This window comes from Abramis brama (genome assembly GCF_963993115.1).
Source record: "Abramis brama genome assembly, chromosome: 15".
Lineage (NCBI taxonomy): Eukaryota > Metazoa > Chordata > Actinopteri > Cypriniformes > Leuciscidae > Abramis > Abramis brama.
In genome coordinates this window covers 10,829,282-10,849,822 of record NC_139977.1, presented here as the reverse complement: position 1 = coordinate 10,849,822, position 20,541 = coordinate 10,829,282, and the positions used below count along the sequence as shown (strand labels likewise).

The 20,541-nt window shown below is 36.4% G+C and overlaps 2 protein-coding genes across 2 annotated transcripts in view; one reads left to right on the top strand and one right to left on the bottom strand.

The window, feature by feature from the left end:
• The window catches only part of wwc1 (WW and C2 domain containing 1), a 44,918-nt gene extending 33,522 nt beyond the window's left edge, over positions 1 to 11,396 (bottom strand). The window contains exons 1-2 of the mRNA XM_084136907.1: positions 10,427 to 11,396; positions 2,308 to 2,417 (exon numbers count right to left, since the gene is read on the bottom strand). Coding sequence (XP_083993033.1) covers positions 2,308 to 2,417; positions 10,427 to 10,545 — 229 coding nt within the window. The 5' untranslated portion in view covers positions 10,546 to 11,396. The remainder of the gene's footprint in view (positions 1 to 2,307; positions 2,418 to 10,426) is intronic.
• A 2,512-nt stretch (positions 11,397 to 13,908) lies between these two features.
• Positions 13,909 to 19,006, top strand: arl10 (ADP-ribosylation factor-like 10). Its single transcript, XM_084137407.1, has 4 exons — positions 13,909 to 14,167; positions 15,193 to 15,379; positions 18,050 to 18,225; positions 18,540 to 19,006. Exons 1-4 carry the CDS (start codon positions 14,030 to 14,032, stop codon positions 18,705 to 18,707), a joined length of 669 nt encoding a protein of 222 aa, XP_083993533.1. The 5' UTR covers positions 13,909 to 14,029; the 3' UTR covers positions 18,708 to 19,006.
• The last annotated feature ends 1,535 nt before the right edge of the window (positions 19,007 to 20,541 follow it).

The following is a 20,541-nucleotide window of genomic DNA, read 5'->3' as shown; positions in this document are numbered from 1 at the left end:
TTAATCTTAATAACTACTATTAATTTTGTATTTAATCATATATAAGTGATATATAATTGTTCATGAAGGCTGGAAATGAAAAATGTCTTATTTTCAGGTGTGCAGAATTATTAGGCAAGTTTTCTTTTACAGATAAAATAAGCCAAAAAAGAGATTTAACTCAGACTGAAAAGTCAAAAATTATTACATCCCCATGAGAAGAATGCAATACTAATGCAATACTAGAGATTGCAGTTAAGGCATGACCATTGGACAGTGAAATCCTCATTGGGTCAGCAGGGTCAGACAAAAACAGGTGGAGAAGAAAGAACACATGTTAACTGCAAAAGAATGAAGAATTAAGGTGAAGAATTAAGTGTGAAACCATCAGGAACCCTTTAGTCGTCAGCGCCACCATTTTCCAGAGCTGCAACCAACCTGGAGTCTCCAGAAGAGCAAGGTGTCAGGATCTCAGAGACTTGGGTTAGGTAAAGAATCCTAAAAAATGACCCCCCTCTTAATAAGAATCACAAGCTGAAGTGTTGTGAAATACATGAAGACTGTTTTTTTATAGGCTTTATAGACAGACAGATTGAGAGTGACTCTTGAAGGACCAGCACCACATCCTCTTCTACCACTGTTTGAAGAATTCATCTTCCAGAATATGTTTTAATAAGTTTTGTGAGTTAATTTTTAGTCCATCTCTGCAAAACGGACTTCAGGGTAGGAGATGGACTAAAAATTAACTCACAAAACTTATTAAAACATATTCTGGAAGATGAATTCTTCAAATAGTGGTAGAAGAGGATGTGGTGCTGGTCCTTCAAGAGTCACTCTCAATCTGTCTGTCTATAAAGCCTATAAAAAAACAGTCTTCATGTATTTCACAACACTTCAGCTTGTGATTCTTATTAAGAGGGGGGCATTTTTTAGGATTCTTTGCCTAACCTAAGTCTCTGAGATCCTGACACCTTGCTCTTCTGGAGACTCCAGGTAGGTTGCAGCTCTGGAAAATGGTGGCGCTGACGACTAAAGGGTTCCTGATGGTTTCACACTTAATTCTTCACCTTAATTCTTAATTCTTTTGCAGTTAACATGTGTCTTTTCTTCTCCACCTGTTTTTGTCTGACCCTGCTGACCCAATGAGGATTTCACTGTCCAATGGTCATGCCTTAACTGCAATCTCTAGTATTGCATTAGTATTGCATTCTTCTCATGGGGATTTAATAATTTTTGACTTTTCAGCCTTAGTTAAATCTCTTTTTTGGCTTATTTTATCTGAAAAAGAAAACTTGCCTAATAATTCTGCACACCTTAAAATAAGGCATTTTTCATTTACAGCCTTCATGAACAATTATATATCACTTATAAATGATTAAATACAAAATTAATAGTAGTTATTAAGATTAATATGGTTTGGAATTGGCAAAATGTTCCTGGGAATAAAATATGATCAGAAAATCAACGTGCCTAATAATTCTGCACGGCCTGTACTTTAAAATGGAATTTATTCCTTTGATGGCAAAGCTGAATTTTCAGCATCATTACTCCCTTCTTCAGTGTCACATGATCCTTCAGAAATCATTCTAATATGCTGATTTGCTTCTCATGAAACATTTCTTCTTATTTTGAAAACAGTTTTTGCTGCTTAAAAATGTTTTGCTATCTTTGTTAATACTGGTTAATACTTTTATTCAGCAGGGATGCGTTGAATTTATCAAAAGTGACAGTAAAGACAATTATACTGTTCTATTCTATTTGATGAACTTTCTATTCATCAAAGAATAATGAAAAAAAAAATGTACCATGGTTTCCACAAAAGCAAAAACTGTTCATCGGTGCAAAAAAAAATGTGTTAATTGAAGTAAAGCTAAAATAAAAAATAAATATTGGATGAAAAACCTTTTTAAAAAAAAGCTTTAATTGAGGTAATCAATTAAATGACAAAAGCACATCAAATTACTAAACCTTCAAATAAAAACTGAAAATATAAAATAAAAATATTCATCAAATTAATTTAAATAATACTAAAACCACATTTTTATTTATTACAAATATTTCTAAAACATTAACGAGAAAAAAATAACGAGTAGGTGTGTCCAAATGTTTCAGTTGAAGTTGTACTGCGCATTGGCGACAAATTATCTGCACAGAAATTTGTTTAATAAATGAGGCCCACTGAATCAAGAGTTTCAACCCTCAAAGCCATGTTTTCATTCACGTCCAATCGAATATGCCATTTCATCTGTCTAAAACCCACAACATCACGCAACAGACACTCTTTACTCCCATGTATGCATAAGGTGGGCTGCAACTTGTTCAACTTACTGGTATTGTGGTCGACATAATAGGCTCCAACGTGGGGGTCGTGGGCCTCCTCCCATCCCACAGGCAGCTCATCTCCAATACAGTCAGCAAAAGTCAGAGGCTTAGTCTGCCTGCAAAATCAAACAGGGAATCCATCTGTCAGTCAACAGCCAATCAGAGAGAAGACAGCGGGATGTTGGACCTCCACCCTTCATGCTTATTTTCCATGGGATGTCACTTACTGAGAGTTTGAGCGTGGCGCGAGCATGTGTGTGTGTGTGTGGGGTGGGGGGGAGGGGGGCATCAGAGGAATGTCGGGCTATTCACCTCCAGTGTGCTGGTCGAGCACAATAGCCGGAAACCTAAGCCGGGCATTCCACAGGCCCTGCTGACCCATCGCCTGGAGGTTTCTGAGGCAACACGCTGTGGCTCTCCAAGCCCAGTGCTTTGGATCACCGCAGAGCAACGGGGACACTCACTTGGCCGAAAAGAGCGACGCTAAAACTTTTATTAGCAGGCGCACGCTAATGCTAACAGAGTAGTCTGGCTGAACTTCAGTGGAGAGTAATGCTGGCACTCGCTAGCTAGACTAATCAATTAAAAAGAAAGAGCTTGTTGCGGTTTTAGAGTAAATTCGAAGAGCCTAGGGTAGGAGGTTTATCACTAACCTGATATAAGAATGCTAACCAAAGGCATTAGGTAACAATGATAAATTATTTTTATTATATAATTTATTTATATATATTTTTTCCCAAAGAGGATCTATTTAAAAAAAAAATTAAAGCTTACCAAACCAAAATGTTTGAACGGTAGCAGTGTGTACAGAAACAGACACAATAATACCGCCGGTCATAATATGGAATAATCGAGATTTTTTGAAAGAGGTCTCTTATGCTCACCAAGCCTGCATGCATTTATATATTATATTGTGAAATAGTACTACAATTTAAAAGAACTGTTTTCTATTATACTTTAAAATGTTATTCATTCCTTTGACTGGCAAGGCTAAATTAATCTAGTCTTCAGTGTCACATGATCCTTCAGAAATCATTCTAATACGCTGATTTGATGCTGAAGAAACATTCCTTACTATTATCAACGTGGACATTCTTTTGCAAACCACCTGATTAAAGCCTGAACAATGGGTCAACCAAATGTGGTTTAATCATTTATCATAAATGTAGCTTTTGTAATATTCTGTAAACAAAAAAAAGACTTATTTCTAAACCTATTGTGTGGACAAAATTAGTTTTTTTCCCAACCACTGCAAAAGATTTAAGTTTGTGTTCAGGGCAGTCATTGTTTTCATGCATTAAAGGAATGTCATATTTCCCCATTTCAAATACTTCCACTTTCAGGCTTTGAGAGGAGTGTTTTCTAAAGCCGTTACGTCCAGCAGCAGGGTTACGCAATACGTTCAGCTCTCTGCTCCTCAGATTATCAGGAACATTCCACATTAAATCTGATTTGTGCAGCATATTAAAAGGATTAAACCATTTCCACAAAAAAAAAAAAAAAAAAAAATCACATTAAGCTACACGCAATGTATAAATTTAGTGCATAAGAAACTAAATATCAAACCAAATGGCATCTGCAAGCAAATGGTGCACAACATTTTCTCACAACTTTAAAGATGGATGGATGGATGGATGGATGGATGGATGGATGGATGGATGGATGGATGGATGGATGGATGGATGGATGGATGGATGGATGGATGGATGGATGGATGGATGGATGGATGGATGGATGGATGGATGGATGGATGGATGGATGGATGGATGGATGGATAGATAGATAGATAGATAGATAGATAGATAGATAGAATCTTGCCTTGGAACTAGCCATTTTCTATTTCATATATAGGCAAGCAGGGTTTTGTTCAAATCTTCTTACAGTCGTCTGCAGTAAATGAGCGCACGCTGTTGTCTTCCCCTGTCGATTCAAGACTTTCAAAGAGGGTGAAACTGAACTAGCTCCTTTTTCATGTTATGAATAATGAAACTGTGCTGAGAGACCCCCACCGGCCTGTTCTAAATTTAACTCAGAGAAAAGAAACTTCTGCAACGTAACAAAGACCACGGCTGCAGTGAGAAACGCTCATCTTTTTCTCACCCCATTCTTCTCCAATCTCCAGACTCATGTATGGCTCACCTGAATGCCATCAAACTCTAGGCTTTAACCCTGCATATCTGAGATCTTCAAAGACACAAGATCTAAGGAAACTCAAAAGCCCAAAATCCCAAAGCATGCTGTTGAGATTTCCACATTAGAACGATTAGGAATGAGCAGAATGAATATGGCGCAATTGACCTGCTTCTGTGATATAAAACAACGAGAACTGCAGAAAGGCTTCAGAAAGGTTCTCTCTTGAAGCTCTAGTGAACCTATGAAGTCAAAGACCCAGAACCCATGGTCTAATGCGAAATGACAAAGCCCACAGCCGAGTGCAAACACAGGACATAGCTCAACGATGAGTCAGACACTTTCATTCAGCGCACTCCAAAAATTCCCCGAGTCATTTATGAGGCTCCAACTAGCAGCGCGCCGCGCTCAAGGTCCGACAATAAAAGTGCGCTGCTACACCCCGACGACGGTCTCCTATCAGAGAGAGCCAGATAACATTCCATTTACCTGAGCGCATGTTTTCAGCATGTCACGCTGAGGAAAAACAAAACAGTTACGCCCAGTGTGGGACATGTGGGCAGTCCGCAGGAATGCTTTCTCCGCAATTATGCGGTTGGACCTACATCGAGTTTCCAAAGAAAACTAATTATGAGACATTTGATTCTAGTTTAGCATCAGCAGTGGATCCAAAAGTCTGAGAGCACTACTGAACATCCTCGAACTTAGCATTTGTCCTATTTAATCTATTAAATCTATTTTTGTTGCAAATTATATCATCAGCAACAATTTGAGTGTTAAAATGTACATGAAATTCATAAAGTCTAAGACCCTGTTTACACCTGGTATTAAAATGCTTTTTGGTCGATCGGATCACAAGTGGAAGTCAATAAATGCAGGTGTCTGAAACGTTTTGAGCTTGTTCACTTTTAACCACTTCCAGAGGGAGTTGAAAACGCATTCGACCGGATTGCTTTCACAGTGCAAACGCTCATGTGGTCGAAACAGCCACAAAAGACCGTCTTCTCTCCGCTACTGACCTGATGCGAAAACATTATGGGAAGCGCTCGAGCCAGACGGGATTTAAACTGTCGGATGGAGACCCAAGTTTGATTTGAAGACGAAAAATGTACCAAGCACAATGTTCTCTCACCATTCCTGATTTCTAACACACACTCGCTGCGATCGACGAAAACACATCTTAACACCAGGTGTAAACAGGGCCTTAGTATTTGGTTTGCCCTCCTTTCGCTTTGATAACAGTAGCACTTGAGCTTACACAAAGTGCAAAACCTGATGATCCATGTTATCTGACCTTTGGCCAATAATACAAATTTGACTGCATTTGATTAATGACCAAGAAATGTAAAATCTGATATATGTATAATAATATATATATATATGCCTTTATTTCTAGTAACATATTATTAAGGCATACTCATATATCCGTTCTTCTAATATATTGTTTTCAAGTTTTTCTAAACTTTGTTTATTTCCAGGCTCAAGTTAAAAAAAAATCTATATGATCTCACATTTTTGTTCGGAGCCTGTAAGTGGACATGTAAAAAAATGCCCACCCTATATTATTTCCAACACAAAAGTTTTTAAATATAATTATTTCACATTTATCCCTTTACAGGCTTCATACTTTTGTACTCCATTGTATCATTTTGCTTTGTTGCTTTTCTGACCTTACTTATTGTATTGTATTGTTATTATTATTATAAAAGCATAAAAATAATACATTTTGCTATACTATTATTAGTACACAGATGTAATAAACAGGAAAGTGTAGAGGTGAGAGACCGAAGTGGGATCAGGGTTCAGGACGTGTCCCGGGTCACACTCAAACACAGCAATAACAATCAGTGATTAGATTTCAATTACTCAGTGTTTCCCCTAGGTTTACAGGTTTGGGGGGGGGGGTTGGGGGGGGGGTTGGTTGGGGAAAATTGACACAGACACTATCATCTATCTATCTATCTATCTATCTATCTATCTATCTATCTCTCATTAATTGGTTGTCTGGGAGGGTAATGCTTTGTAAAAGTTAACATAAAACACAAACGTAAAAAAAAAAAGTTAACATAAGATATCTCTTTAAAAAAATAAAAAAAACATATTTAAATATTTTTAAAATTGACTTTTGCAAATAACCTTTGTTAAATTTATAGAAGTATTTGTTAATATTAATGGACCAGAGCTTAAATAGTTTTATTTTTTAACTAACAACTAAAAAAAGATTTATAAATACTAACAAATATATTGCTCATTCATTGTTCGTTAATGTTAGTTAATACATTTATATGACAAACAAATTTTAAATGGGCTTTTTTTGTGAGAAGTTTTTATTTCTATGATGCATTTATTGGAGAGAATAATCCTGTCAGACGCAGCACTGCTGTGAACGCGCGTTCACGTTTAAACACAATTTAAACAATGTATTATTCAATGCATTACATATATATATATATATATATATATATATATATATATATATATATATATATATATAAAGTTGCTCAAGCAAGTGGTAAAATATTTAACCATGTATTTATATTAAAATCTTTTGCATTTAAATTTTAATACAATAAATCTTGCATGTCACAAAGAACTTGTTTTTCCACCTCCACGAATGTCATTATGTCGCCTTGTTGAGGTAAATTGTAGTTTTCCTTGCTTTACCCCGGTCTTAAAGTGAAAAAAGTAGTACTTAATTAAATAAATTTATGGTGAGATTACTACATTTTATTTAATTAATCGCACTTATAGTGAAATTACTACATTTTCAGGTCAATCTGTGTTCATTTTGACCACGAAACATGCGCTGTCACTTTAATTCAGCGTTTGCAGCACAGCAGAAATCATAGACAGTATATAAACGGCAAAAGTAGACTCGGTGCGGAAACGATCGCTGCACTGCTGTATACGCACCGCAACTGGAACGGATCGATCATCGACGGACTGCATCCGCGTGCAGTGTGAAAGCTCTGTAAACATGGGTACGGAAAAAAATACTCACCGCACACGCACTGCAAACTAAATATGTGTGAAACGGGCGTAGACTTGGAGCAGGAGAGCTACTCCGGCTGCTACTCGCAGTAGAGCGAGTGTTGCCATCTTCAGTTCAGCGACATATTTCCCGCCGCGCGCTCTCTGTCCGCTAGTGCTCATCTGTATTTGACGCAAGTGTTTGTTTGTGTGTGAGTGTGCGCGCTTGCGCACTCATTGGGATAATTGTAAACGCGCAAACACAGACAGAAAAGACATGCCATCGTGGAAATAAGATAAATAACATATTACTTAAGGGCTATTTAGTTTTTTTAAATAAAATAACAAATCGTAATCTGGCGCTATAAAGAAAATCAAATCAAATTTACTTGACTTCAAGGGGGGCGGGGGGAGCCGTTAGGAGGGCGGGGCGCCCCCCTTATATAATGGTAGGGGAAACACTGTTACTGATACTTCAATTTGTACTTATGAATCCCTGTAATCTTGAATATTTGGATCCATTCTCAAGCAGAAAAAAAAGATGACATACAGCGGCCAGCTGTGAATAGAAGCACTGAAAATTAGGAACCAATTTAATATGTAAACAAACGACATAATCTCAGTTTGGCAAAACACAAAACTGATTTAGCCAGCAAGTACTAAAAAAAAGCAATAAAAAAATAGTGATGTGATGTAACTACAACCAAAAAGCCAAACAGCAACTACATGAAGATCATTACTAATACCAACATACTAATACATGAATGCATGTAAATTACTCAACCAAAACCTCAGATTTATTTTAACACTCTCAAGCAGCACATTATTATTATTATTATTATTATTGTTATTTAATGACTGGAGGGCAGGCAACACCTCAGCGGCTCGGTGCGTTTGCCTCAAGAACGCTGTCAAATGGGAGCTCATTACCAAGAACATCAGAACTCCCCTGTCAACTAACTGTTGCTCAGCAGTGGAGACGCAGCCGTCTGAGAGATGGGGGGAGGTGGGTCTGCTGACAGTTTTGGGTCAGGATTTGAAATATTTGTCATTTTTAATCAGCGCCTTTGATGCACCACACTGTGCAATAACAGACCAGCCGACCAGGCATGAGCGCGGAAACGTCTGCTGTGCCTCAGCTTTTGTTTCCGTGCAGTTGCTCAACTCAGTGCGGACTCATTTAAATTGGAATTAGAGTGAGGTCAGAAATTCTGTCATCATTTATTGATTTATCTTAAATATGTCTTATTATTTTTATACATAAAAATTTCACAAACATACACAACCGGTCAAAAGTTTAGAATAATTAAGATTTTAATTTATGTTTTTGAAAGAAGTGTCTTATGTTCACCAAGGCTGCATTTATTTTATCAAAATAAAAAAAAAGTTATTAAGTGAAATATAATTAGCCTATACGAAATATATGTGAGAAATCGTTTTGAATATATTTTAAAATGTAATTTATTCCTGTGACAGGCCAAGCTGAATTTTCAGCATCATTACTCCAGTCTTCAGTCTTCATGATGATGAAAACAGTTTTTTATGGAAAAGTGATGCACTACAATTCAAAAGTTGGGGTAAATATATATATATATTTTTTAATAGTAATACTTTAATTTAGCAGGGGTAAAAGTGACAATAAAGGCATTTATAACATTAAAATATTATTTCAAATGAATGCTGTTCATTGAACTTTTTTTAATTTTCAATGAACCCCCCCCCCCCCCCCCCCTTACAAAAACATGAAAACTGTTTTCAACACTGATAATAATCAGAAATATTTCTTGAGCATAATATAATGATTTCTGAAGGATCATGTGACACTGAAGACTGGAGTAATTATACTGAAAATTCAGCCTTAATCACAGAAATAAATTAGAAAAGTATTAAATAAATATTAGTAAATATTAAAATAAAAAGTTATTTTAAAATATTTTTAAACTATATATTATATTATTTTTAAATTGTATTTTATATTATATTTAATATTTTACAATATCATGGTGTATATGTATATATATATATATATATATATATATATATATATATATGTATATGTATGTGTGTGTGTGTGTGTGTGTGTGTATTTCTGTGTGTGTATTTATTCTGCAAAACACAAATGAAGATATTTTTACAAATATTTGTTTTTGTCCATACGAATGTCAATGGTGTCTAAAGTAGCATTGCATACTTTCAATGCATGTATGAAAAAAAAAAGTTTTTTTACCACACACAGAGAAATATCATCAAATGTATAACTTTTTTTCAAAATATCTTCATTTGTATCCCAGAAGAAAGTCATTCTGGTTTGGAATGACATGAGGGTGAGTAAAAGATGACAGAATTTGTTTTATTTTTGGGTGAACTATTCCAAACCTTTGACAAAAACGTAGCTCTTATACCAAGCAAACAAGTGTGGAATGCATCAAAAACTATTTGACCGCTCTTGTTAAAGTTTGCACAGCTCGGGTGCACTTTGATCCCGTCCTGCACCTTGACTCGCAGTGAAAGGGATTTGAGGGAATCAGCTGTGGGGCTTCGCTCATGCTAAGGAATGTGTCCCAGGTACTTGTTGACAACTTTCTGCCATCTTGGTTTCCTGGCTACAGGCAAACCAGTTGCACCACACAAAGATGAAAAATATGCGGTCTGTTTGCTATCATCTTTCCATTTCTGTGCACGCTGTAAATAACTGAAAATCCAAAGGAGGGAAGGAAAAAACACCCCAGTGCACATACCAAACCTCGAATATAATCTTAAGCATTCCTGCACAGATTTTGTGTTAAAGTCCAGGGAGACTTAAGTGGTAAAGCTGGCACTGATCATGGGTTCCAGGATGAATTTAACAAAGCAGTGGTTCAACACTGAAATGCTTGGACGTGTGCATTATTGCGAATTGGGGATTTCAAGAAGAACACATTCAGTGAACTACAGCTGTACACATGAGTAATGGACTCAGCACGCATCTGTATACTGAGTAGTAAGCAAGTATGCATTCCCAGAACGTGCAGTGCTCAACACATACCTATCCCTTGGGTCAATCCAACTGGTGGCTTGATTTATATGGTCTATATAATAGACCTTCCCGTCAAAATCTCGGGCCTCTTCCCAACCCTCTGGCAATGGTAACTCCTTCCTTGGCATGACCAACTAGTCTCCATGTAATTTTCTCTGTAAGTCTTCTAAGTTGATTTGAAAGCAAACCATGTGTTGCTTTGCGTGGACTAGTCCAAAAAAGTTAAACCCCACGCATAAGGAAAGTGCCATTAATTAACCACTGGCAGATGTATTCCATAATATGATAGGTGCTCCTATATCCCAGCTCAGTTCGTGCAGGCTATACTGAGCATTGTTTCCACGAGCCAACGCTGTTAAATGAATGGACGAGGGTGTGATGCTGTGAATCGCGTAACTTTGCCGCAGGAGTTGCACTTAACGTTATATGTTCAGAAACTCCTCGTTTCTTGTGCATTCTCGGTCGAGTACGCACTACATCAAACAGTCAATCATCTTTTCTCGCGGAGATTGATGGATGGTTAACTTGCGCGAGACGTCAAAAAACTTTCAACGGTCGTGCGCGAGAGTTTTCCTCCGAGAAAAAGAAGTCAAAAGTCAAATTTAAAGTCCACACAATTCCCTCCGAGCAGAAAATATAGCTAATTTCCCAGTATTATCCACATATGAGCGAGTCTATGGTGGGTTTTTTTCTTTTCGCTCAGTGTCTGCCCACCATGTTTTAGCGACAACTGTGCTAGCCTGTTAGCCCAAAAGCTCGTTGTATAGGCAACGCAAACAGTTAGTTACTCCACACAAACGTATTCCGTATCTTCGTGTTTTGCCGATGCATTCCTATCACCTCCGGTGCATTTCGGCAATTTCTTTGGAAAAGTAGCGCGTTTCTTTCTCATTTGTTTCCAAATGTTGTGTTTTCCTTTAAGTGGCTGTGTGCGGCTCTCCCCCGTAGTCAAGCTCGGTCGCTATGCTGCGGTCGGAATGGATTACGTCATACAGGTGATGGCCGTAGTCCTTCTAGTAGCAGAGCACTTTTTCTTTTTCTTTTTAGTATTTTTTTCTTCTTCTTCATATCATTACACGGTTTAGAGCATAAGAAACAAATGGTTAAAAAAAGAAAGAAAAAATATAGCCTATTTTATGTTATGCTATGTCATCTGTAGCGGACACCAGGACTCAGCTGTTTAAAAAAATAAAAAGACATGAAATGGGATTTTGTTTTCATTCACCAATTAGTCTTTAGGTTTCAGATTTTTTTTTAACCAAACTTTGTATAAAGATGATTCTCAACTATGTTATGAAAGATATAACGGAATTAATTGATATACCATTTTACTTTAAGTAATATGTGGGTATAATGGCCATAAATGTGTAGTGCCATTCAATACAATGCATCTATACTCTGTATCTAATCTGCATATTATTGTGTTCTTGGGGCAACGTGTAATGAAGAAATAAATCTAATAATGGGAGAAATAATTGGCAACATTTTCATAAAGATGTCTAATATTTCATAAGAATATTATTGATATATAATTGATTTATCTATTCCCTTGTGTCTCCCAAAATGCCTGATGGGTTCTGGTGTCCTCTACAGTGGACTTGTATGAAATCAATGCCATGTTTTGTAACAGAAATTAAACTGTTTGGTTTCCAACATTCTTCAAAATATCTTCTTCAGCAGAAGAAAGAAACTCATACAGGTTTGGAACACATTGAGGGTGCGTAAATTATATCACAATTTTCATTTTAGGGTGAACAATCCTTTTAAGTTAATAGCCTCTTTTGGAGACATTTATCACTTATCATTTATGTCCTGGAATTAAGGATCTGATCAATCTTCAAGTGGATTTTTCATGTGGACAATGAGTGGGATGATTATCAGAGTTGGGGGTGTTGCATTACAAGTAACACAAGTTACGTAATCAGATTACTTTTTTCAAGTAGTTAGTAAAGTAATGCATTACTTTTACATTTAAAAAATGTAAAAAAAGTTATTTTTTAAAATAAGTAACGTGAGTTACTGTGTTTTCCCTTTTATTGACTGACAGCTGAGAGAAATCAGGAGAAAGTGCAGAGGTGTTGTGTGAACATTATTGTAGTTCTAGACTAAATTTACTCATCTCAATTGCACAAAAACAGATTCAGTATTCCTCAAAATGAAAAAAAAAAACTGTGAAATCCAAACTCAGAATATTATGCAAACCTGCAATAAATAAATATGTTGACTTGCACAAATATACTTCATCTCATCCAGAATGGCAGCACAGCTGAAAGATTTGTGTTAGCGGCGCCCTCTACTGTACAGGCGTGCATTCGCATTTCTATCAGCCTGAGGCTTATTCATGTCACTTTTGGTGTGAAAGAGCCTTTGCATTGGCCAAAAATAGAACTGTTGTTGTTGTTGTTGTTTGTTATTAAAACAAACAAGCAAGCCCAGCCCAGATGAGAAAAAGTAACAAAAGTAATGTAACGCATTACTTTACATAAAAGGTAACAAAGTAATGCAATCAGTAATGCATACATTTTAAAAGTAAATTTACCCAACACTGATGATAATGATGGGTGACTGTAATAACATTTGATAATTTTCATGGGGGTTAGATAAGCCCTGGACTAGTTGACACAAGTAAGCTAGCAGTCAGTTAACTTCAAATGTATATGTATATGCATATATATATGTATGTATGAAATAAAAAAAGAATTGTGTTGTTTTTGAATTATTCAATTCACTTAATAAAGCTACTTACAAACCATGATGTAAATTTCTTCAAATGTTGTAATTAATTAATTAATTCAAATATTAATAAAATAAATAAAAACATGAAATATAATTTATTTTTGACTCAAAACTTTCTGTAAAATGATTGTTGGGAATCTAATTCTACACATGCATACCAAACTAATAGAAAATATGACTTTTTAAAGTTCTTAAAAAATACAAAGCATACATTTTCCCTTATTTTGACACTATTATAAAAAAAAGATAAAGAAAGATTGTCTTGAAACAGAAAAGTTCACTTAACTAAATAATCAATGCAAAACAAAGGAACCAAAGTTAATCCAGAAGAGTGCATGTGAATCTCTACCAATAATAATTCAAGTCAACATAATATTGTCAACACCAGTTCCCCAAATTTCAACTAAACAACGCCCTCCAACGGCAAGTAGGAGATAATGCATTACCTATTAGGTCAGTTTAAACTAATTTTCTTTTCTTTTTTTCTTTTTTTTCTGTCTCTTGGTTAGTTTTGTAATTTGTTTTTGAACCAAAAATATGTTTCAATATACACCATAGTTTAAGTGACACACACACACACACACACACACAGAGACACACCACATTCCAACATAATTTATGGACAGCAGATCTGTTAAGTTGAACTGTATATTTTTTTAATTAGGCTACTTATAAAACATGTAACCACCCCACATTCTGAATACCAAGAAGTGAAGGTTCTCCGCCCCTCAACTGTCACCCGCTGGAGTGACACTGGGCGCGTGCTTTTCAAAACAATCCAGGGCGGATCACGTGCTGCACTGGAGAGCAAAATCAGCAGCTCGCGCTCTGCTCGGTCACACTCACACACACTTCTCTTCAGATTCAGGTGCGCTCATGGTTATACTGCGTCATATCTCCGTGGCGTTCAGCGCCGCGATGGCTGCGGTCGGGACCGCGCTGTTTATCGCACTCAATGTCTTTTATAAAAGACGGGTATGGACACCAGAGTCAAACTACTGCACGTTTCGAGAGGTTAGTATGAAACGAAAGAGATAGTTCCTCTTTTTATGATGCCGCTTGTCGCGCGTAACTGATAGGTGGAGACAATCATCAAGGGAACTTCTAATTGAACTGAACACACTACGTAGCGACTGTGTATGTCTGTGTGATTTTTGGATTCTGTGTGCATTTGGATTCTATTTTGAGAAGTCACAGTATCTAGATGATATAAAAGTAATTCTGTTCATTTGTATTTATTTGCAATGCTTTTTAATACGTATCTCTAAAAGTGCAATGCCAATACCCAGCTGCACCCGAGAACAAAACAACCGTTTCAAACGAATTATTGCTTATAATCAAAACATTACTGTGTTTAGATGAGCATATATAGCCTACACAGTTCCCAAGTTCATGAACAACTTGAAAATATCACAATTTACGTATCGTGATATGAAATTATGTATGGAAAAAAAAGTCATGGAAATGAATAAATATGGAAATTTCTATATTAAATAATAATATTCAGTAATGCTCAGGTCTATGATATTTCAGTCAGTTGCTAGATATTGATCTTGGGACAGTAAATCTTGCTTGCAGGTGATTTTGAGTTGGTTAATTTCAATGAATGAGTCAAACCAGTAAACAAAATGATTTATGATGAAAAGATCATGAAAGTTCATGATAGTGGGTAAAGTATATGGATTATTCATCATGAATATATAGTGCCACAAAAACAGTATGACAATGTAGAGTGCTTCTTGAAGATGAAAGTCAAAATTACATTGTTATTATTGTTAAAAACAATAAATCAGGCATAAACCTGTTTTTTTTCTCTGCAACAGCAACAGAATAGCCACAGTAACGGGGTCGGTCGGTCTGTCTGTTATTACACAACTAATACCCTAATTAATAATGGCAAAGGCTTTGACTATTTGCAGAAATTGCAAAATTAATCCCTGCTTTATGTGCGAAAATCCCAGGGAAAACAGACTCTAAATCCAGTCCTGCTGTATTGCTCATTTCCCTGCCTTCTCTTCCATGAATGTGTGTATGTTTAGGAGGAGGAGGAGGAGGAGGGGCGCAGCGAGAAGCAGGTGCTTGTTCTTGGGTTGGACGGCGCTGGTAAGAGCAGTATTCTGCAGGGTCTGAGTGGAGCGGGCCACAGGACGAGCTGCCGAAAGCCCACGCGTGGCTTCAACTTCATCAGCCTACACACACCTGCGTGCCAGCTGGACTTCCTGGAAAGTACGAATTGGTGCCAGATCACCCTTTCCTCATATTCACCTGCATACCTTTGTGAAAAACAAGTACACTTTAGCATCCTTTAGAGAGTACTTAATATGGAAATAATCTGTGTTCAAACTAGTGCTGTCAAATCGATTAATCTTGTAATGTGTGTGCATGTAGATTTTATATATATATAAATATATAATATACACTCACCTAAAGGATTATTAGGAACACCATACTAATACTGTGTTTGACCCCCTTTCGCCTTCAGAACTGCCTTAATTCTACGTGGCATTGATTCAACAAGGTGCTGAAAGCATTCTTTAGAAATGTTGGCCCATATTGATAGGATAGCATCTTGCAGTTGATGGAGATTTGTGGGATGCACATCCAGGGCACGAAGCTCCCGTTCCACCACATCCCAAAGATGCTCTATTGGGTTGAGATCTGGTGACTGTGGGGGCCATTTTAGTACAGTGAACTCATTGTCATGTTCAAGAAACCAATTTGAAATGATTCGAGCTTTGTGACATGGTGCATTATCCTGCTGGAAGTAGCCATCAGAGGATGGGTACATGGTGGTCATAAAGGGATGGACATGGTCAGAAACAATGCTCAGGTAGGCCGTGGCATTTAAACAATGCCCAATTGGCACTAAGGGGCCTAAAGTGTGCCAAGAAAACATCCCCCACACCATTACACCACCACCACCAGCCTGCACAGTGGTAGCAAGGCATGATGGATCCATGTTCTCATTCTGTTTACGCCAAATTCTGACTCTACCATCTGAATGTCTCAACAGAAATCGAGACTCATCAGACCAGGCAACATTTTTCCAGTCTTCAACTGTCCAATTTTGGTGAGCTCGTGCAAATTGTAGCCTCTTTTTCCTATTTGTAGTGGAGATGAGTGGTACCCGGTGGGGTCTTCTGCTGTTGTAGCCCATCCGCCTCAAGGTTGTGCGTGTTGTGGCTTCACAAATGCTTTGCTGCATACCTCGGTTGTAACGAGTGGTTATTTCAGTCAAAGTTGCTCTTCTATCAGCTTGAATCAGTCGGCCCATTCTCCTCTGACCTCTAGCATCAACAAGGCATTTTCGCCCACAGGACTGCCGCATATTGGATGTTTTTCCCTTTTCACACCATTCTTTGTAAACCCTAGAAATGGTTGTGTGTGAAAATCCCAGTAACTGAGCAGATTGTGAAATACTCAGACCGGCCCGTCTGGCACCAACAACCATGCCACTCTCAAAATTGTTTAAATCACCTTTCTTTCCCATTCTGACATTCAGTTTGGAGTTCAGGAGATTGTCTTGACCAGGACCACACCCCTAAATGCATTGAAGCAACTGCCATGTGATTGGTTGATTAGATAATTGCATTAATGAGAAATTGAACAGGTGTTCGTAATAATCCTTTAGGTGAGTGTATAAATATAAATAAATATACATGCACACACATTTATTATGCAAACAATAACTTTTATCTTAGATGCGATTAATCGATTAATCTCGTATTAATCGTAATATTATTACATAATATGTGTGTGTGTGTGTATATATATATATATATATATATATATATATATATATATATATATATATAATGTGTGTGTATATATATATATATATATATATATATATATATATATATATAATGTGTGTGTATATATACGTATATATATATATATATATATATATATATATATATAAACAGTATACAATGTATAATGTGTGTGTATATATATATATATATATATATATATATATATATATATATATATATATATATATATATATATATATATATATATTAATCGCGGTTAATCGATTTGACAGCACTAGTTTGAACTGAATGTAATGTTTTCAAGACACTAACATTTATATTGCAATTACAATTATGTATTGATTATGTTATATTGCCAAAATTATGTTTAGCGTCCCATACACTGACATCCATATAAACATTCAACACGCTATCTAGATATTTTGGACAAATACAGGCTATTTTTACTATATATTAAGCATGCAATACGTTTAAAATGATTGTTCATAGGCCTATATGTAAATATGCACTACTTGCAGCAATCGTTCTCCCCTCCACCATGTTTAAAGTTTATGTCACTCCCAACTCGGAAACTTGGGTATCAAAATTATTTCCAAGTTTCCCAGTGCCAGCGGTATATACGACTTCATGTCCAATTTTTAACAAGGAAACTCAATACGATACTACCGAGTTTCCTGGTTACGAACTACGATAATTCCGATAGCACACAAAGGCAGCATTAATATCAAGTACATTGCATTAGTTTTGACATGTTAGTCAACACATCAAAATTAGCATACTTCTTTAAAGCTCAGCAAAATAATATTAAAATTATTATAAAGTGCACTTTTTAAAAGTGTACTTAAATGTCAAGAAACGCAGTCTTCAAGTTTTTTTATAACATTTATAGTATATTTGCATGTACAGTTTTTGAAGTACACTGCAAGTACACATTCAATACAATTAAGCACACTTCTTTTTCAGAAGAGTATGTTCATTTTACTTATGTGGGATACTTAAGTTCTTGCTCTCAAAGTGATAATGGCCTTACCAGCCATTTCATATTTCCATAAAGCCTGTTCATCTGTGTTTCTGGCAGTAATAACACATCACAGTTAATTCAATCACCTTGTCCCATCAGTTGGAGGTGGTGAAGACTTGCGAATGTACTGGGTGGATTACCTAAGGAAAACACACATCTTAGTGTACGTGGTGGACTCCTCTGATCGAGGCCGGCTCCCTGAGGCCAAAGACGAGCTCCATCGGTTGCTGGAAGCAGACGCTGATCTTCCAGTGGTGGTCTTGGGAAACAAGCAGGTGACCAAAAGCCTCAGTTCATAGTTGAACTTTAACCCTGTTTAGTGTCGGAAAGGCTTCATATTGATTTCTACAGTGTTTTTTCCCCCTCTATTTAAAGGGATAGCTCACCCTATTTTGAAGAAATAGTTTTTGCCCATACAATAAAACGGGTCCAAAGCAGCACTGGACCAAAGTGTTTTTTTTGTTTTCCGCAAAAGTAAGGCATACCGGTTTGGATATTCCCTTTTGGGTGAACTATACCTTTAATAGAGTAGTAGGCTCCCTGGTTTTTGTGAATCTTGACTAAAAATGCTTTTTATACACTCATTCAGGATAAGCCCGATGCTGTTAGCATCCCGGAGCTGCGCGAGGCTCTTTCCCTGAGCTCTGTGGCGGATCAGAGGAAGCTCTTCCTGCTGGAAGCTCAGTTGGAATCTGACGGATTAAGCAGAACCTGCGGCCTCCAAAAGTTCCAGGACCTGCTTCTGACATTGGTGTGACTGGTTGGCACTGCGGTGCCACAAAAGACTGGCAAAGGGATCTTTTGTCATTCCATGTATATGGGTTTCGTCCTCGAATCATGTGAGAAGTAAGGAACGTTTCCGTCAGGATAATGCTACTTAAGGAGTTGAACAAAATGAGCACTGTGCTAATGTGGCGTTATTGCTGCTAGTTACAGCGCACAACATCTTACTCTTCATGAATATGATTATATGCAGTATTACAAAGAGTGTATTATATATTATGTTTTGTCTCTGCATGTGGAGTCATATTTCCAATAACAAACTTATATATTGCTGACACGTTCTCCTGCTTGCAACTGTAAGTATTTAGCTTGGAAATGCTATATATACATACAGTACCGGTCAAAACTAAGTTTGGAAACATTGCTATTTTTTATGTTTTTGAAAGAAGTCTCCTATGCTCATCAAGCATAGCATTTATTTGATCAAAAATACTGAAAAAACAGTAATATTGTGAAATATTATTTGAATTTAAAATAATATTTTTCTATTTTAATATACTTTAAAATGTAATTTATTCCTGTTATCAAAGCTGATTTGATGCTTAGTTATTATTAATGTTGGAAATGATTGGATATCACTGCAATAATTATCCAATCATTGACTTTTAAATATTTGCCTTTGGAAATCCAAACAGCGACTTTTTTGTTTTTGTTTGGCCGGGCAGTGTATATATGAATATATGTGTATATATGTATATAAATATATGTGTGTGTGTACATATATGTATATATATTTATATATGTGTATATTATTTATTTATTTTATTGATATGAGAATTTAGGGCATGTCTGTAATTATCATGATGATAATAATGACACAATGGAAAAGCATTCAATATTTATTTTCTTTATGAGAAAAATTATCTCCTTTTTTTTCTGAAATAGGGACATTCCGTGAGTGAATGAACTAATCCTTGAATGCTTTTTGCCTCCAGCATGTCAGATTGTGCTGTTGATAGTGGATGCCTCAGATAATTCTCTTTTTATAACTGCTCAGGCTTCCAACTGAGATGTTGTGTTGAATTTGCACAGCTGTTCAAAAATAAGGCCTGTGAAATCAATACAGTCTGGTTATGCAAGTGGTTTGAATTAGCATCAACAAGAACTAGTGGTATGAAAGAAGAACTATATGAAAAGTCTCTTGAAATACATCTTATTTAATTGCAAATTACAGTACACTGGCTACAGATACTCCTATCCTGGAGATACATGGACAAATGAAATATGAATGTAATAAATGTCAGTTTTGTAATGCAAATGCAGTGCATTTACAGTCTTGTGAGGATTTCGCAACGCTGAACAGTTGCTGTCAAGATTTTTTATTTTAACTCATTCACAACCATGCTATGCAGCAGCATGTGACATAAGATGAAGTGATGAAGCAACAACAGTGTCTACAGGAGCACTACAGCACTGAAAACATGTACAAACCTCTGTAATTATTCTGTATTAAAGGTATGTTTCAAATTTAACACTCAACGTCCTTAAAAATAGACCTTAAAAAATATCGTGTGATTATATTTGTAAAACCTTTTTTATTTACTATTTATCCTAATGTTGGTGTAATTTTGCGGTCACATTTAACATTTTTCGGTGAAACTTTGCAGGCAAAATCCAGAAATTTCAATAGAAATCTGCGTGATTGGGGTATTTTGCACAAGAACGAAACATTTCCCCACGCAGATTTCACATTTCCTGGTTCCAGGTTCATTTTCAGGATGCTAATTGACTACAAAGCATTGCACCAAAAGTCGCATTATTGGTAAGTATTATTCAAGTCACTTTTTATTTAGTCAATGTATTTTGAT

Coding starts and splice junctions, on each gene's coding strand:
- arl10 (XM_084137407.1), top strand. CDS start 14,030: ATGGTTATACTGCGTCATATCTCCGTGGCGTTCAGCGCCGCGATGGCT. Junction 14,168..15,192: donor ACTACTGCACGTTTCGAGAG/GTTAGTATGAAA, acceptor GTGTATGTTTAG/GAGGAGGAGGAGGAGGAGGG. Junction 18,226..18,539: donor TGGTCTTGGGAAACAAGCAG/GTGACCAAAAGC, acceptor ACACTCATTCAG/GATAAGCCCGATGCTGTTAG.